General features: G+C 39.3%; 1 protein-coding gene across 1 annotated transcript; it reads left to right on the top strand.

Annotated features, from left to right (window-relative positions):
• The first annotated feature begins 739 nt into the window (after positions 1-739).
• Positions 740-12,160, top strand: polm (polymerase (DNA directed), mu). Its single transcript, XM_017720373.2, has 11 exons — positions 740-1,124; positions 1,910-2,090; positions 2,174-2,272; positions 4,716-4,886; positions 4,979-5,050; positions 5,149-5,269; positions 6,959-7,091; positions 7,168-7,270; positions 8,494-8,790; positions 9,112-9,195; positions 11,382-12,160. Exons 1-11 carry the CDS (start codon positions 946-948, stop codon positions 11,466-11,468), a joined length of 1,527 nt encoding a protein of 508 aa, XP_017575862.1. The 5' UTR covers positions 740-945; the 3' UTR covers positions 11,469-12,160.
• The last annotated feature ends 3,511 nt before the right edge of the window (positions 12,161-15,671 follow it).

The raw sequence follows: 15,671 nt of genomic DNA, 5'->3' as shown, positions 1-15,671 counted from the left end.
GAAAGTGGCCTTGTTCCAAATCGCATCCGCATTCTATATAGTAGTGCACTATTTTATGTCTTGTGGCGAGTTCTAAATACCACAATCATTCCCTGCTTACTTAATGCAGCAGTCAGGTGAGCGTGGAGTGTTTTTGACGTATGTTTTATTCTGCGAAATCTATATTTGAATATATGTAAATTACATAAAAAATACAATAATGTTACGTCAAATGATCGTAGGCTACATATGTTTAAAAATAATGAAATGTTTTTTATGACTACCAGTGCAATAGAGCCCCTACTCCGTGCAACAGCAATGGACACAACAGAAACAAGCAAGACAACAATAGACAAGTTATATTGTAATAAATAAAAGCGAGCTTGTTTTTGTCATTTATTATTAAGCATATGTCTCACTTTTGGGGAAAAAAGCTGTCCCTAAATCTCACTTCTTGCAGTAAGGGCTCAGTCTCCTCCATGCTGTTGTAATTATGGGTTTGAATGTATCCGGTGTTTTGCAAATTTTGGAATTTAACTTGATGTAAAAGTATATCTGGGTATCCGTCCATTATTACTTGAATACAAACTAGTCTTTCTTAAGTATTAATTACAATGAGTTGAAAGTGCTGCGCATTACACATTCGCAATATACGCTACTGTGCTTGTATAATTCACAACAATTCCAGCTTTGAGTGATTTCAGAGCAGATGACGTAAGTCTGAACCGCCCTCCCCATAGTGCACTAACTTATATGAGCAGAAAGCGGTTTGAGATACAGCCCGTTACAGGCAAGTTGCTACGAACTTGACTTGTAGCTACAGGAGTGATGGGTCAACCGTCAGCCTGAGGTTTGCCTAATATTTTCGCACGAAATGTCGTTTTATTAAGAGTATAATCTGTTTATATCTGACAGTTATGCTAGCTAGCTAGCTAGCTAGCTGTGAAGTATCGTGCAACACATACTATGGTTCCCCTGAAACGCAGGAAAGTAACATCAGTCCAAGATGATAATCAAGACAGTAAAGTCTGTAAATTTCCCGAGGTTGCTATTTTCATCGTGGAGAGGAAGATGGGTGCCTCCAGAAAGGCTTTTCTTTCTCGGCTAGCAAGGAGCAAAGGGTTTCGGATCGAAGAGTCCTACAGGTAAGACCTAAACTTCACTTCATTAAGACCAGCCATAACATTAAAACCAACTCCTTTTTTATGCACTTTTTGTCCTTTTTATCAGCTCCACCTACCATATAGATGTACTTTTTAGTCTTACAATTACAGACTCAGGACCCCCACAGCACCACCACAGAGCAGGTATTATTTGGGTGGTGGATCATTCTCAACACTGCAGTGACACTGATGTGGTGGTGGTGTATTAATGTGTGTTGAGCTTGTAACAGTGAATCGCAGCTGTGCTGCAGGAGTTTTAAACATTGTGTCCACTCACTGTCCACTGTATTAGACAATCCTACCTTGTCGGTGCCCCTTGTAGATGTGAAGTCAGAGACAGTAGCTCATCTGCTGCTGCACAGTTTGTGCCGGTCTAGTCCTTTATCAGTGGTTACAGGATGTTGTTGGCTGAGGTTTTTGCGACTCCAGCAGGTCTGAACCTCTCACACCAACTCAACACACATTAGCATGCCAGCACTATGTCAGTGTCACTGCAGTGCCAAGAATGACCCACTACCCAAATAATACCTGGTCCTGACCACTGAAGCACAGGGTAAAAGGGGGCTAACAAAGTATGCTGAGAAACAGATGGACTACAGTCTGTAACTGTAGAACTACAAAGTGAACATATATGGCAATTGGAGCTGGTAAATGGACAGTGAGAGTAGAAACAAGCAGGTGATTTATTGCTGATGGTTGTATACTAGAGTGATGCTTTACAGAAGGTTCATTTCTAGAACAACAACTAAAGAATTGTGCTTTTGCAGCCCTTCCACCACTCATGTTGTGTCAGAAAGTAACACTGGAGAAGAGGTCCTGGCCTGGCTTAATAACCACACAGAGGGAAAAGCCTTGACGGGCTCTATCAATCTGTTGGACATCAGTTGGTTGACTGAGAGCATGGCTGAAGGAAAGCCTTTAGCAATTCAGGACAGGCATAGGTTGAAGGTAATGGGCAGTTTAACACTCATAAGCTGAAACTTCAGACACAGGAGGGTCAAGGACTAAACCCCCTTTCATTTGTCTGACAGACCAGCCCAAAGCCCTCTGCAGACCCTCCCGCAACCACAGTGAAGAGTTACGCCTGTCAAAGAAGAACTCCTCTGAAACATCACAATACGTTCCTGACAGTGAGTCCTTTTACTTCCCTCACTGTCTTCTGTTACTTGTATAAAATTGGTTTGGCTACTTACCTGAGGGAAAAAATAAAAAGTAAATCAAGATAAGGGAGAAGTTTATTAGCCCAACCATGTACATTTATGTATGGGCTCTACAGTCAGAGCCCACACTTATATTTATTTAATTTCCAGTCAAAATGGACAGTAAGGACAAGTCTTTACATTTTTTGGAGTCTGAGAAAGCATTTACCCACTTTTTGGAAGACTTACTTTCATTTTTAAAGAAATCTGCAGAGATATTATTCCACACCTCCAGAGTTCAGTCGTAGAAGTTGGTTTTAGTTTCTGCTTCTGACAATATAAGTGATCTCAAACACATTCAGTGATGCTGGACAGGTCATTCGTCTGAGAACCAGGAGCTGCTTTGTATGATTTGCTAATTTTCTTCATTTTTGTCTATTTTATTTTATCAGCAATTGCCTCTTGACAGCTACATATGCTTTAAGACTCATAGCGTCGAGCTATCTTCTGACATCTCTCAAAGATGAAAGCTTTAAGTACTATTTATCAATTGGTGACAGTTTGTTGGTCTACCAGGTCTTGCATGGTTGTTAGGAGTCCCATTTTCTCTATATCATTTAATAGGCCTATATTTTTATTAAAACTCCAGTTATGGAAACTCCACGTTTTCCATTTTTTCCTTTGACATACCCCATCCTTATGCAAGTTTGTTGTGTTTTTTGTTTGTTTTAGTTTATTGAGCAATATTTTGGGGGCATTTGTTGCCCCTGTCACCCAAATTGAGCAAATGGTAGACCCATCCCTGAGTGCAATACTAAATTGCAGTACAGTGAAATAAAATGATTATTATTCATGAAAATGGAGCAGTTCAGTTCATGAACTTACTTTCCTGTTTTTGGCAGATTCTTGTGGTTGCATTCTGTTAGAAATGTAGTTTTATTTTTAAAAATATGCATGTGGCTGATTTTCTTGATTTTACAATGAACAAGTTATTTCTGTCTTATACTTTATTAATATCATTTAAAATGAATAATTACAAAAATGTACTTATAAAACCAAATTTACTTACTTTTTTAAAATTTCAAATCATTTTGCACTCTATGGGAGATATAACCCCATTAAATTTTAAGGTTTCTAATCATGTGTTTTTCGTAACTGCTATTGTGAGGACATATTGAATGCTGACATAGCTTTGTCAGCGAGTCCAATGGGTTCCATGAAGGTCGTTGGTCTTTCCTGGGTGTGGATAACTGTAATAATATGCTCCCGATGTATCCACATACATTAACAAATCTGACGTTCATGTGGAGTTTGGGTATACAGGGGAAAGTTTTCAAGAAGGTCCATTTCACTCACAGTTTACTTCTAGATTGCTTGAATATTTAGGAAAGTTTCATGAATGAGGCCTAATAAATACACAATGGTGCAAAGCTTTGCTCGAAGTATATCGATATCAAAGAATATCATACTGCATAACTGTGGTGACTGTCTTCAAATCACCATTACAAGGGAGAGAATGAATTACTTAAGTGACTCATAAGAGGATAACAAACTAAAAGCTGCCTAGATACCTTATCTCAGTTTGGCTTTTCTGTCTGAAAGCATAAAAAAAAGTCAATTTTGTGCTGAATAATGATAGAATTGCTGTTTTCTTTAAGATTTTAAGGTAAGAACTTCGCTAATGCTTGGGATTATTTATTAGCCTATACATCAGCTGAGCAGTCAGGGCTTGTTGACACCACAGGGATTCCCAGTGCATGATGCATTTGCGGAAGGCATTCTGGGTACAGTAGTGTGTCAAACTGTCAAACTGATGAGATTGAGGGACATGCTCTTCGTGTAACTCTGGGGTTTCGAGGTATTTTTTTTCTTTTCAGTTTTCTCCCCAGTTTGGTCCTCTCCAATTCCACCTACTAAATTGGTCTCCCTCAATCACAAGATGTGTGTATGAATACTTACACATGCTTCATCCGAGTGTTGTGAAGCCAGAAACCACATCTTTCAGAACTGCCGCTAACCTTATATGTTTGGACAGCTGGATGTGCTTGAAGGAGAACGCTAACTGCCAGTTCTGTTACATCAGACACCTTGTGCAGGCTAGTATTGTGCTGAGTGATGGGGGAGAGGGTGGGACTGAGAGAGCGAGGCCAAATATGCTCTATTGGACTGCCAGCCAATGATGGCTGTAGCATCACTAGGGATCGAACTCACGATCACCTCATGATGGGGCCAACACTTAGACGGTTGTGCCATACGGGAGTCCCATAGCTCTAGTTTTAGGCTGTAATGCCCCTTTAACTTGATGATATTTTGTTTATGTGTGTACAAAATTACCCTGAAGTTTAGGGAGGACATAAAAGCTCCTTAAATGAATAGTGCAAAATGAAAATGGTACAAATCAACCAACTTGACACTGGGCCATTTTGTCCTGCAGGATGCTCTGGAGATTTTAGCAGAAAATGCAGAGTTCAATGAAAACGAGGGCAGGAGTGTAGCATTTCGACGGTCAGCGTCTGTGTTGAAGGCTCTTCCTCATGTTGTACGTGGAATGGACGACTTGAAGAACTTACCTTGCTTGGGTGAGCATTCGGTCAGAGTTATAAAGGTAAGAGATAATCCAGATTTAGGTTGTGGTTCATTTTAAACTGATCTGTGAACTGTCTGCAGATGGTTGATATAAGCATCTCACTCTTTCAGGAGATTTTAGAGGACGGCACATCAAGTGAAGTGGAGTCAACAAGACAATCTGAACAATATCAGGCCATGAAGGTGAGGTATAAAATGGCAAACTTTGAGCTGATGGCACCACAACTTGCTCTCTTTTAATGTTCTTCTAAAGTTCTTATCATTTTATTTCCTTCTTCCAGGCTTTAACAGGTGTTTTTGGAGTGGGAGTAAAGAGTGCTGACCGCTGGTTTAGGGAAGGGCTGCGGAGACCATTAGATCTGATACACACTGGGCAAAAGCTGAACCTTGCACAGCAGGCGGGTACAGTTGGCGGGATTGGGTGAATGCTTCTGTAAATGTTTTATGAGAAGAATGCAACAAAAGAGGTCGTTTGGGGAAAATTTTGACTGCTCCCTAAATGTAGTCTGTCAGTCAAGATATGTTTGGTCTCTGAATTTAGCTTTTTTTAGTTTTGCACTGAAGCTATAAAGCTAATGTAGCTAAGAAGTAATAAAAGCTTATGAAAACCAGTTATCGTCATGCAATATTGTCATCACACCCAAAACGCGTCAAGTTGTTTGTCAAAGAGTGTGTATAAATTGACTCGTCGGTTACATTTTTATCTTAAAGCTTGAATTAAAAGACAAGTTTTTTAGGCAAATGTAATGATTTAGGCATGAATTTTGGACAGTGCTGACTGGTAGTCATAAACTTCATTGCTTGTCACATTAGCCTTGTAGCTCCAAGAACAAATAAGCATCTTTTGCAGCGTCTTTTGATGGTTGAGGCTAGGCTTGAGCCCAGTAACGGTTAGTTTCAGCATCTGATGCTCCGCCTCCACACCGAAATAACGTGTCTGATCTATTTAGCACACAAAGCTGGCCGCAATTATCATGATATGGTCTGCTGCATTCATGCACATATGTGTATACGCACTTCCGTGCAACATTTTTTGTCATTTTTTTTGAGAAACATGAGGGGAAAGTTTTGCTTATCGGGAATATGGTCAAGTGGTTTTGCCGAGCAAGAGGGGGGCTGATTCGCCCGGGTAAGCAGACAACAGAGACTCAAGACTCAGAGTAGCAGCAAATTCTACCCATTTCACCAAACTTTAGCGAGTATATTTACCCCCTTTAAGATTACAGCAAACTTACGGCAATTTTTGTGAAGGCTAGGGTCTTGTGGATATTTTGCGGCTAAATATTTTGGGTTTGTTCACCCAGTTTCCCAGGTTTTCTGCCCAAGGTGCTGCTGTTGCCCTGGGAAACAGGGTGGGAATGGTGAAATGGTTGATGCAAGACATAAGTAGACAGGAACTGTACCTCTTTTCACCCCATTGTCTTGAATAACAAAGCACTGTCTTGGTTTGCCTTTTATGTAATCTCTGGTTCAAGTCAGAAGTTATAAACAGCTGCTTGCATTGCGCATGTTTTGGTATGTACTTTATCGATTGTTCAAGAGAAATTTGTCATTTTGCTGCCTGGAGCAGTACGCTTGGGCCTGGGAGTGGGGATTAAGCCCATTGCCCAAGGCCACAATCAGGTAGTGAGTTAGTCCTGGGTTATGAACCCACAACCTTCTGGTGGCTTACCTTTCCTACCACTAGGCTACCGGCCACCTCACATCATGATGAAAAATTTGCATTTCGGAGCAATGTTTTTTTTTTCCCCCCACATGGTTACCTGAATAAGAAGACTCTCTTACCCACAAAGGCCTAGTTGATTCACAGTTGTAATGGTTTAGGATTGCAGTTTGCACAGTGCTAACTGATGATCCTAAGCTTCCATTACTTGTTGGCTATGTTAGCCTCGAAGCTCCAGTATAAAACCAAAGAAGCTAGCTTTGGACACCAAGCCAGTTTGACTGATGGATTAAATTGAGTTATGGAGAAAGATGTACATTTGAACTTTTTCTTTATCCTTCCAGTCTTCTTCTGTTTGTCATTTCATATTCTGATGCATTTCTAATAGAGAAAAGCCTGATATGAGTGCTGAACTGTCTCTCTGTTAGGAGTGCAGTATTATAATGACCTGAACAGACCAGTCACTAAAAGGGAGGCTGTGGCCATCAGTCATATAGTGGAGAAGGCAGTGAATGCTGTGCTGTCTGGAGCCATCATTACACTCATGGGAGGATTCAGAAGGTATGTTATCTGCTAAAGCATGCATTCTAATATGAATGTGTAGTTTAGGTGTTGCTCATTTTGAATCTCTCTTTAGAGGTAAGGAAGTTGGGCACGACGTGGACTTCCTCATCACTCACCTAGAGGAGGGAGCAGAGGAAGGGCTGATGCCCAAAGTTCTGAATTGGCTGGAGGAACAGGTAACCAGTGATGATATCTGAAGGCACAGTCTAGCAAAAAGACAGTGTTCCCCTTCCTCCGAAATGTAGGAGATAAGCAAAGATGCGTGGCTGGAGTTTGCTTCTTATGTTTTGCACTGAGCTATGCAGCTAATGTAATAAAAGCTGAGGCCCAACCAATTAGCTTCATGGAAACCACATGTCCACATCATTACACACTTGCCCTGAAAACTTAGTCATTCAGTTGTTGAGACATAAAGTAATTCAGACAAAACTCTGACGGCCTCTGATTTCTTTACAGTGGTGGTGATAGGAACCAGGGGTTGCAATGCAAATATAGCCATTTTATTTACTGTCCAAAACCATCAGTGAACCTACTCATGTCTTCTGGGTTTTCATATGTAATGTTAACAATGATAAAATAGTGGTAAATCTGAAACACGCTGCGTTTACCTCTCCGCCATGAAAGCATCTTAAAAAATGTGTTAGACCAACACCTTTTCTCAAAACTACCACAAAACAATGTCTCAGGCATCAGGCAGCACATTTATAACTTTTCATGCTTTTAGAGTCATTAACTACTTCAGACGTCTGGTTCCTGTCACCACCATTGAGAACAACTCTTACTCAGTAAGTTTCTCTAGAATGAAACATTTCACGTTAAATCACTCTGAATGACTTTGGTCACATCTTAACCGTTTAATAATGCAGATATTAAGGAAAATCGGTAAACTTACCCTTTAAACCCTTTTGAGTACTTAAGTAATTGCATGTAAATTTACTTATGCAGTTTAAAACACTCTGTGGCATGCTGTTATCTATAAAAATGGTCAAAATTATGGACAAAAACTTAAGGTTCAGTGTTGTGGCATGCTGTTTTTTCAGTTTTTAGCTATGAAGCATATTTTTTTATTTATATAGACATGCAGTTTACTCCGTGCTTATTGGTGGAGTAGATTCATTACTCGATAGATATGTTAGCCTTGTGGCTTCAGTTCAAAACTAATGAAGCTAAATTGAGACATCAGACATACCTTTGCTAATCAGTTACCTTTGGGTTAAGGGGGAAACTGTGTAAAATTGAATTTATAGCAGGCTTTTATTTTTCTTCCAACAGTGTTGAAGGTTCTGTACCAAAGTATGGAACATTTAAATATTACAGTTAATTACAGGATAAGATGTTTAGTGTTTTATTTGAGGCAGTTAATATGACCATTTGCCTGTTTACTGTATTTTATTTACAGGGTTTGCTGTTGTATCAGAAAACAACTAGGAATTCTTACTTGGAGAGCAAGGACGGACCTGCTCGGCCTCCTCATAATTTGGACCGATTTGAGAGATGCTTCTCTATTTTTAAACTTGAAAAAGGTAAAGAAGGAAGTGGAACATCTTTGAACACTTCCTATGACTCCGGTACCACAGAAGGTATCACTGGGACAACAGAGCAGCCAGGGCCTTCCTGGAGAGCAGTTCGAGTGGACCTCGTAGTGAGTCCATTCAGTCAGTTTGCTTTTGCTACACTCGGTTGGACAGGATCAAAGGTAAAGTGTATCGCTATTGTTTAATGATGCTTGATTTATGAGATGATAAGTTACTCATTAATTAGGATCAGATAGGCCTTCTGTTCTCTTGCTATGTGGGAACTGGCATTGCTTGTTAAGTGCATTAGCCAAAACTAAAGAACCAAATGTCCAACTTCGAAGATACCAAACAGGTCTTGACAAATGAACTACGTTTACAGTCAGTCAAGGGGAAGAAGAACATAGATAGATAGATTTATCTTTATAGAAAAATAGATTTATCTGCACTCCGTTCCTTTGAAGGAACCCACTAAAACCCATTGGTGTGGCTTTCTCACACAGCTGTTTGAGAGGGAGCTGAGGCGCTGGGCGGGGCAGGAGAAGGGCATGTCCTTAAGCAGTCACGCTCTGTATGACAGCAAACAGGTAAGTGTATGTGCTCAACTATTACATGTACTAAACAATAAATACTGTCACAATAGTGGTGGAGCCAGTAAAAGCATGCTTCGGACATATAGAAAATCCTAAAATTGTGTTTTTTCAGAGATTGAAAATTATTCCTGGATTAGAAAGGATTTTTAGTGGGAAATTCCCACCAGCTATGTCATTTAGTCCAAGACAAGACCTAATCTGAGTCAACAGAGCACCACTCTTGTACCAATATTACATGGGCTTTGACATTTGTATGCTTAGATTGAGCAAACAACTGCTGCTCAGGCAGGTACTCATGCTTTTGTTTTGCCTGTCCTTTATTTAGCATCAATGATAAGCATCAATGATATGGGAACAGGAATAGCATTAAAAACCAAAACCAGTTTTGGAGCAATCTTACTTATTGTGTTTGCTTTCATCTCTATTAACCCTACTGGGGAGTTTTGCAGATTTTTCAAAATTCTGCATTATTCAGTCATTGAGATGGAAACAAATTCATTCAGAGTGGTTTGATATGAAAAATACTGATTAGGATTTCTTTATAATGGTGGTGATAGGAACCAGGAGTCACAGTTGTCTACAGTGCAAATATAACCATTTATTGGCTACCCAAAAACCACCAGTGAACCTGTATGCATCTGATCTGAGTTTTTATGGGCCATTCTACTGAACTGGTTCAAAGTGAGAGTTCAACACACATTTTGGGCTTTTGATTGACTTGTACAGTAGACTAAAATGCTTTGAGTGAGCCTATACCTTAATTATGTTTATTTCATTTAAAGAAATGAATCAACATTCTGTTTTGTCATTGCCCAAACAATAATAGCACTATCAAACTTTACAAAATGTTGCTGTAGTGACTGGGTTGTGACAATTTTAGCTAATTTTGTGCAGAGCTCAAAAAGCTACCCAGTGAATGAATATAAAAAAACAAAAAATTTTAATTAAAACAAAGTTTACTTAATTGCAGAAAATGTGTCTGGCATGCGCCTGCCCCCGGGGCCCAGATGATGACAGCCGGCAGGAAGGCGGAGCCCAAACACCCAGCAGCGAATTAAAACCTATGCTGCACACTTTTCAGTGGCTTGTACCTAGACTTTTTAGTCCTTTCTTTACTGGAGCTTTTCAGCTCTTCACCCAGTCTCTTGCTGCTGCAGCTTGTCCCTCTTTCTTGCTCTCAGCTCTTTTTAAAAGGCACTCACACTGCCAGCCAGATGAGCATCATCTGCCTCTCATTAAGGCCAGCATGAGCACCTGAGCTGAGACGGAACGAGAGCTCGCCACTCCTCCTCCTCATTACCGCCCCCAAATGGCAGCTTGGCACTCGCTCCTTGCTCTGGTGAACTCTTGTGGCCAGCACCAGTGTCCTTGTGCTCCTCCTCCCGCTGTAACCCCCGTGACTCGCGTCCGTCGGGGATGCTCTGGCTTTGCGCTCCTCCCCCTCCCCGCTCGCGGCTCTCTCCCTGCCGTCCTCGCCGAGGTTCGTCGCTGCTGGGTGTTCGGGCCCGCCTTCCTTTTAACAAGTTGAAATTTAAGGGTTAGAGTTTGGGACGTCCACCTTCCAATAGAAACTACCATATAAACTACCCTGTTAGCATCTCAATTAATATCTTGGGTTTAAATAGATCATTACAAAATACTTGTAAATATCTAAGATTTAAATATGTAATTGCTTTTTTAATGGCCCATATATGTATTGTTGATGATGGTGAAATCCAAAAATGACTTATTCTGTGGGGACTATTCACCTTACAGTGCACTGCGAGTACCTCTCTGCCATAAATGTATTTTAAAATCTGTTTAATATTCCCATCTTGTGTGATATTATGTTTAATCAGTTTAAAATGAACATAAAACACACATAAAAAGTATTGGCATGTATTTGTACTCATTTCCTGTCATAACGTTCCATGAAGGAGCTTTTAAAGATATTAAACACTTCGGATATCTGGTTTCTATCACGAAAAATTTTGAGACGTTTCTCTAGACTGATGGATTTTATGTCAAACTACTTTGAGTTTTAACATCTTAACCATTTAATTATGCATGAAAATAAGTATCAATTTCTCTTTTAAGAACATATCTTCCTTCTCCTTTGAATTTACCATTGTAGAGATGTTTTGTTCTTCTCCTGATCTCAAAATCGACCTGTTCTCCTTCATTTCTCATCTATTCTGCAGCAGCGTTATCTTCGTGCAAATTCAGAAGAAGAAATCTTTGCCCATTTGGGTCTGGAGTACATCCCCCCATCTGAGAGGAACGCCTGATGCACTGCAGTCCAGCTTAACTTCAGCCTACCTCAACAAGTCCAGCACTCAGCCAGGGTCAAACAGAGTAGTTTTATCACCAGACAGTAGCTAATTAAAGTAAGCTTTAATGATTGCATTCAGTCCAGCTGTTTATGAGTAGTATTCCCCTGCACATATGAGGAATGTTGAGAAGGCATTGCCAATATTCTTATAGTTCATCTATGAGTTAATTCCTCATAGTTTCACATCAAGTGCATTACTTCTGTCATTAAATATTTTAAAGTCAGTTTTATGGACTTTCTTTGCTCTCATAATTCCTTGCCACATGAAAGTATAATATACAGTTGAGTGCTAACGTTTTGGTGACCCTGGTTAAAAGTAATAAAGTAAAAATTATTACTTATCCTCTACAAGGAACACAGTTCTGTACATTTACTGTATAGTTATAGCTTATTTGCTGAATTTAGCATATTGGAAAAAATTATACATAAAATAGAACTTTTACACTAATATTTGCCATATTTAATTCCCTGTAGAGGTGTGTTTACTTATTTCTATATGACTGTAAACTTGCTCTAAATTTAATTTTAAAGTTGCATCACACAATACAGCTGATTTTTGCTGATGTGCAAAAATATATAATTTTAAGGAAGGTTCTCTGTGTGTTTTAATGTATATTATGCATCAAAATAAACCATCATGAAACCGTTTTTTGTGTTGTTTCCTAAATCTCAGTACCTACGAAGTGGATCTGAGGCAATGGGACAAACAACTGTTGCCCTGTTTTCTGTGGAATTTGCATAAGTGCTCATTCAAGATAAGAGATTCCGCCCCCAGAACATCTCTGACTTCAAAGATCAGTTTTATTACAGCAGCTATTCGCTTCTGCCAGTTCATCAGTACTATGACTTATGCAACACGCTGCATCAGTAGAAGCGTATGTGACTTGTATGTGCACCTGGCATGTTCTGACCTACTTTTCCCAACTGATGTTTCTCACAGACTCTTTACATAGTAACCCCCAACCACCAGCTCGTCTACACACGTGCACTTGTGTCGCTCACCTCATTGTGGCTGTCATTACTGTGGCATTGATAACTGTCTTTTTTTGCACTAGAGTGGCAAACCGGGTTAGGTATGTTCTTATCAGAAAAGCTACTAAACTGTATTTAGTAAAATATAGTGCACTGCAACTTTAGTTTCAGAGTCATATTGTGACTTTGTAGAAAGTGACATATATTACATTCATATTATTTTATTTCAGTTTTAAAATAACACGTTTCATGAGTTACACCACTGACACAAAATACTATAAATACATAATTACAGTATTTTACCATTATTTTATCATTAATAATATTTAGCCAAAAATATCATATTTAAATCTACATAAAATCAGATGCAAAAGATTTGGCACCCCAGTCATATTAGGGCTGTTTTTATTTTTTTCCCTAAAAGAAAATAAGCTAACACATCCTTCACAGTGAACAAACCTCTAGACACATTTTAATAAACAGTACCTGTTTATATGATGATTTTTACATATCAGAAATATCAAATAAATGTTGTCATGTTGTCTAGATCCAGCATCTGTTTGGACTGGACACATCTGCTCACATAAGGGTTTTCTTTAGATCACAAAGTCTTGAAGATGTATGATATAAATACACATTTAGGTTGTTCCAGACCTCTAATTGGTTTGGAGACCATTATATATATAATATTAATATTACAGGTGTTATACATGATAAATATTTAAATAATTGACATTTTTTGTGATTTTTGTGTCATTTCAACCCTTTTGTCACTTTGGTTTTCCATTGTTGTTGGGTTGGGCAGTCTCCATCAGTTAAGGACCGGTCCACCAGGCTAAACTCATAAACATTCGCCTACCTTTCCCCAAACAGCATAACTGACCTCTAAACGTCCTTTGAACTTCAAAGGCCAAAGTCACACCTCACAGTGCTCTTTATACCACTCTTTAACAGGAAAAGGAAAGCCCCAAATGTAGGCCCCCCCACCCCATTCTTTTCCTGCGTTGACTGTTCCGACACTCCTTTCATACTGGAGGCCGTGATCTAAATCCCCATTCACAAACATGTAAGCTTTCCTTGGCTCCACTGTGGCCTGCGCCGGGAGTTTTGAATGTGGATCCGTGTGAAGGGTGGGTGGGTTACTGGAGCTCAATAGGGCTTAATCCCTTCTCAACACTTACCTTTTCTCTTCTGAGTCCACAAGTGTGAAAGCAAAAGTCTGCTGAATAGGAGACGAGATGGGTGTGATGACTCTGGGCGGACGGTTAGAGCTCGGAGTCAGGCCAGCAGCCCTGCGTCTGAGCCCGAGGGGCCGTGGGTCTGAGTGGATTCAGGCTTTAGTGGACGACTTGACGTCCTTTCACCTCCCCTCTTATCACCAAATCGGAGCCTTTTCAAATAGGGCCAGTTCCACTTCTAGGCCTGATCCACTCTTTGAAGTTGCCACTGATTGGAATCAATAGGGGAGGGTTAATGGGAGCATTGTAGTCAAAATGGTGTGATTATAAGATGAGTGCATACTGGAGAAAGGGTCCAAGCATTGTTTGAACTGTCCTAGGTAAATATATCTAAGTACATTACCATTCAGATTCACTGTCTTTAATAATGTTAAACCAATTTTGTTGCATAAAATGATGTTTGTACTATAGGCTGTATTATTTGAGATGAGAATTGAAAACAGCTGTAAATGGCTTTAAAATCTGTATACATTGAGAATAATGTTAGAATAAAATTAATGTCAAGAATGTCTTTTATTTCAAGCGTTGAGGCACATAACTTGACAAAAATACTACAAATGCATAATTATAGTATTTTACCGTTATTTTCTATATCATTAATAATACTTAACAAAAAGTGTAATAAAATGTCTAAAAACAATACAACAAATTGAAATCTAGTTTATCATATTTAAATCTACATACAATCAGATGCAAAATTTTGCCACCCCAATCAAATTAGGACTGTTTTTGTTTTTTTTCCTAAATGAAAATAAGCAAAGACATCCTTTATCATGAACAAACCTCTGCACATTTTAATGCACAGTTGTTGTTCATTTGCTTATTTGTACACTAAAATCTGGCCTGTTCACAAGTTATGACACATTTTCTGTTTCATTCTTTTTTCTGTTAAACAGAAAATGTGCACTAAAATTAGCAGAAGATGCCACACATATACATATATATATATATCCCATGACCCTGAGGGAGAAAATGTGTGTGTGTATATATATATATATATATATATATATATATATATATATATATATGTGTGTGTGTGTGTGTGTGTGTGTGTGTGTGTGTGTGTGTGTGTGTGTGTGAGTGTATTAGAACATAACAAAAATATTCATAGGACAAGAGATTTTAAATTTGTAGTACATGGTTGCCAGAAAGTTTCTATTTATATCCAGCATTTATTTCAAAAACAGCCCATGTCTGTATTTTAAGTAAACTACAATATTTTGACATGCATAATTTGTAAAATTAAGTGGCTAAAGTTCATAAAATTCCAGTCCTGGTGACACATAAGAGCACAGAGTACACAAGTAGCCTCATTTTAAACAACACATCTAGTGCTTCTTTATGTGCATGCAATGAAACTGGTTTGAACCTCCACACAGCCCTACGAGGCGGAGCAGTACACTGATGACCTTCTCACGTCTTATAAAGCTATACTGAGGTTTTCCCATCCTGTGTGAAATATGGCGGCTCCGGCTTACTCAATGGAGACCGGCGTGGTCAGGCCTCACTCTCAGGCCCCCGCAGGTCAAGCTTGGATGGGGCAGGGAAGAGACGACACGTTTGTGTCCCTAACAGGGCAGCAAACAGCGCCCATTAGAGATGAAAGGGGATCAGTGAATGCAATCAAAGGCAATCACTGCTGGAGCCCATTCTCTGCCAGAGACTGTCGTCTGTAGTGGCTCTAAAGGCTGACGGGGAGGGAGGGAGCCAGCTTGAGTGACACTTTCATTGATAAAGGCTGTACTAGTAGTTTCAAAAAAAGTATTAGATTTACACAATAAACAGACCTCTTTTCTTACTAAGTGTAAACTTGCCATCCAAATTTACTCAAACAAACTAATGAATCATCAGTAACTGAGCTTCCCATATGGTCTAATGTGAATTTTACGTTAACAGCTTCTGTTGTTCTCAGAGAACTTGATTTGAGTTTTTCAAACAAATCTGCAGGG

The sequence above is a fragment of the Pygocentrus nattereri genome, chromosome 18, assembly GCF_015220715.1.
Source record: "Pygocentrus nattereri isolate fPygNat1 chromosome 18, fPygNat1.pri, whole genome shotgun sequence".
In the NCBI taxonomy this organism is placed as follows: Eukaryota; Metazoa; Chordata; class Actinopteri; order Characiformes; family Serrasalmidae; genus Pygocentrus; species Pygocentrus nattereri.
The sequence above is the reverse complement of the archived record's forward strand: the minus strand, read 5'-3'. Positions and strand labels throughout refer to the sequence as shown.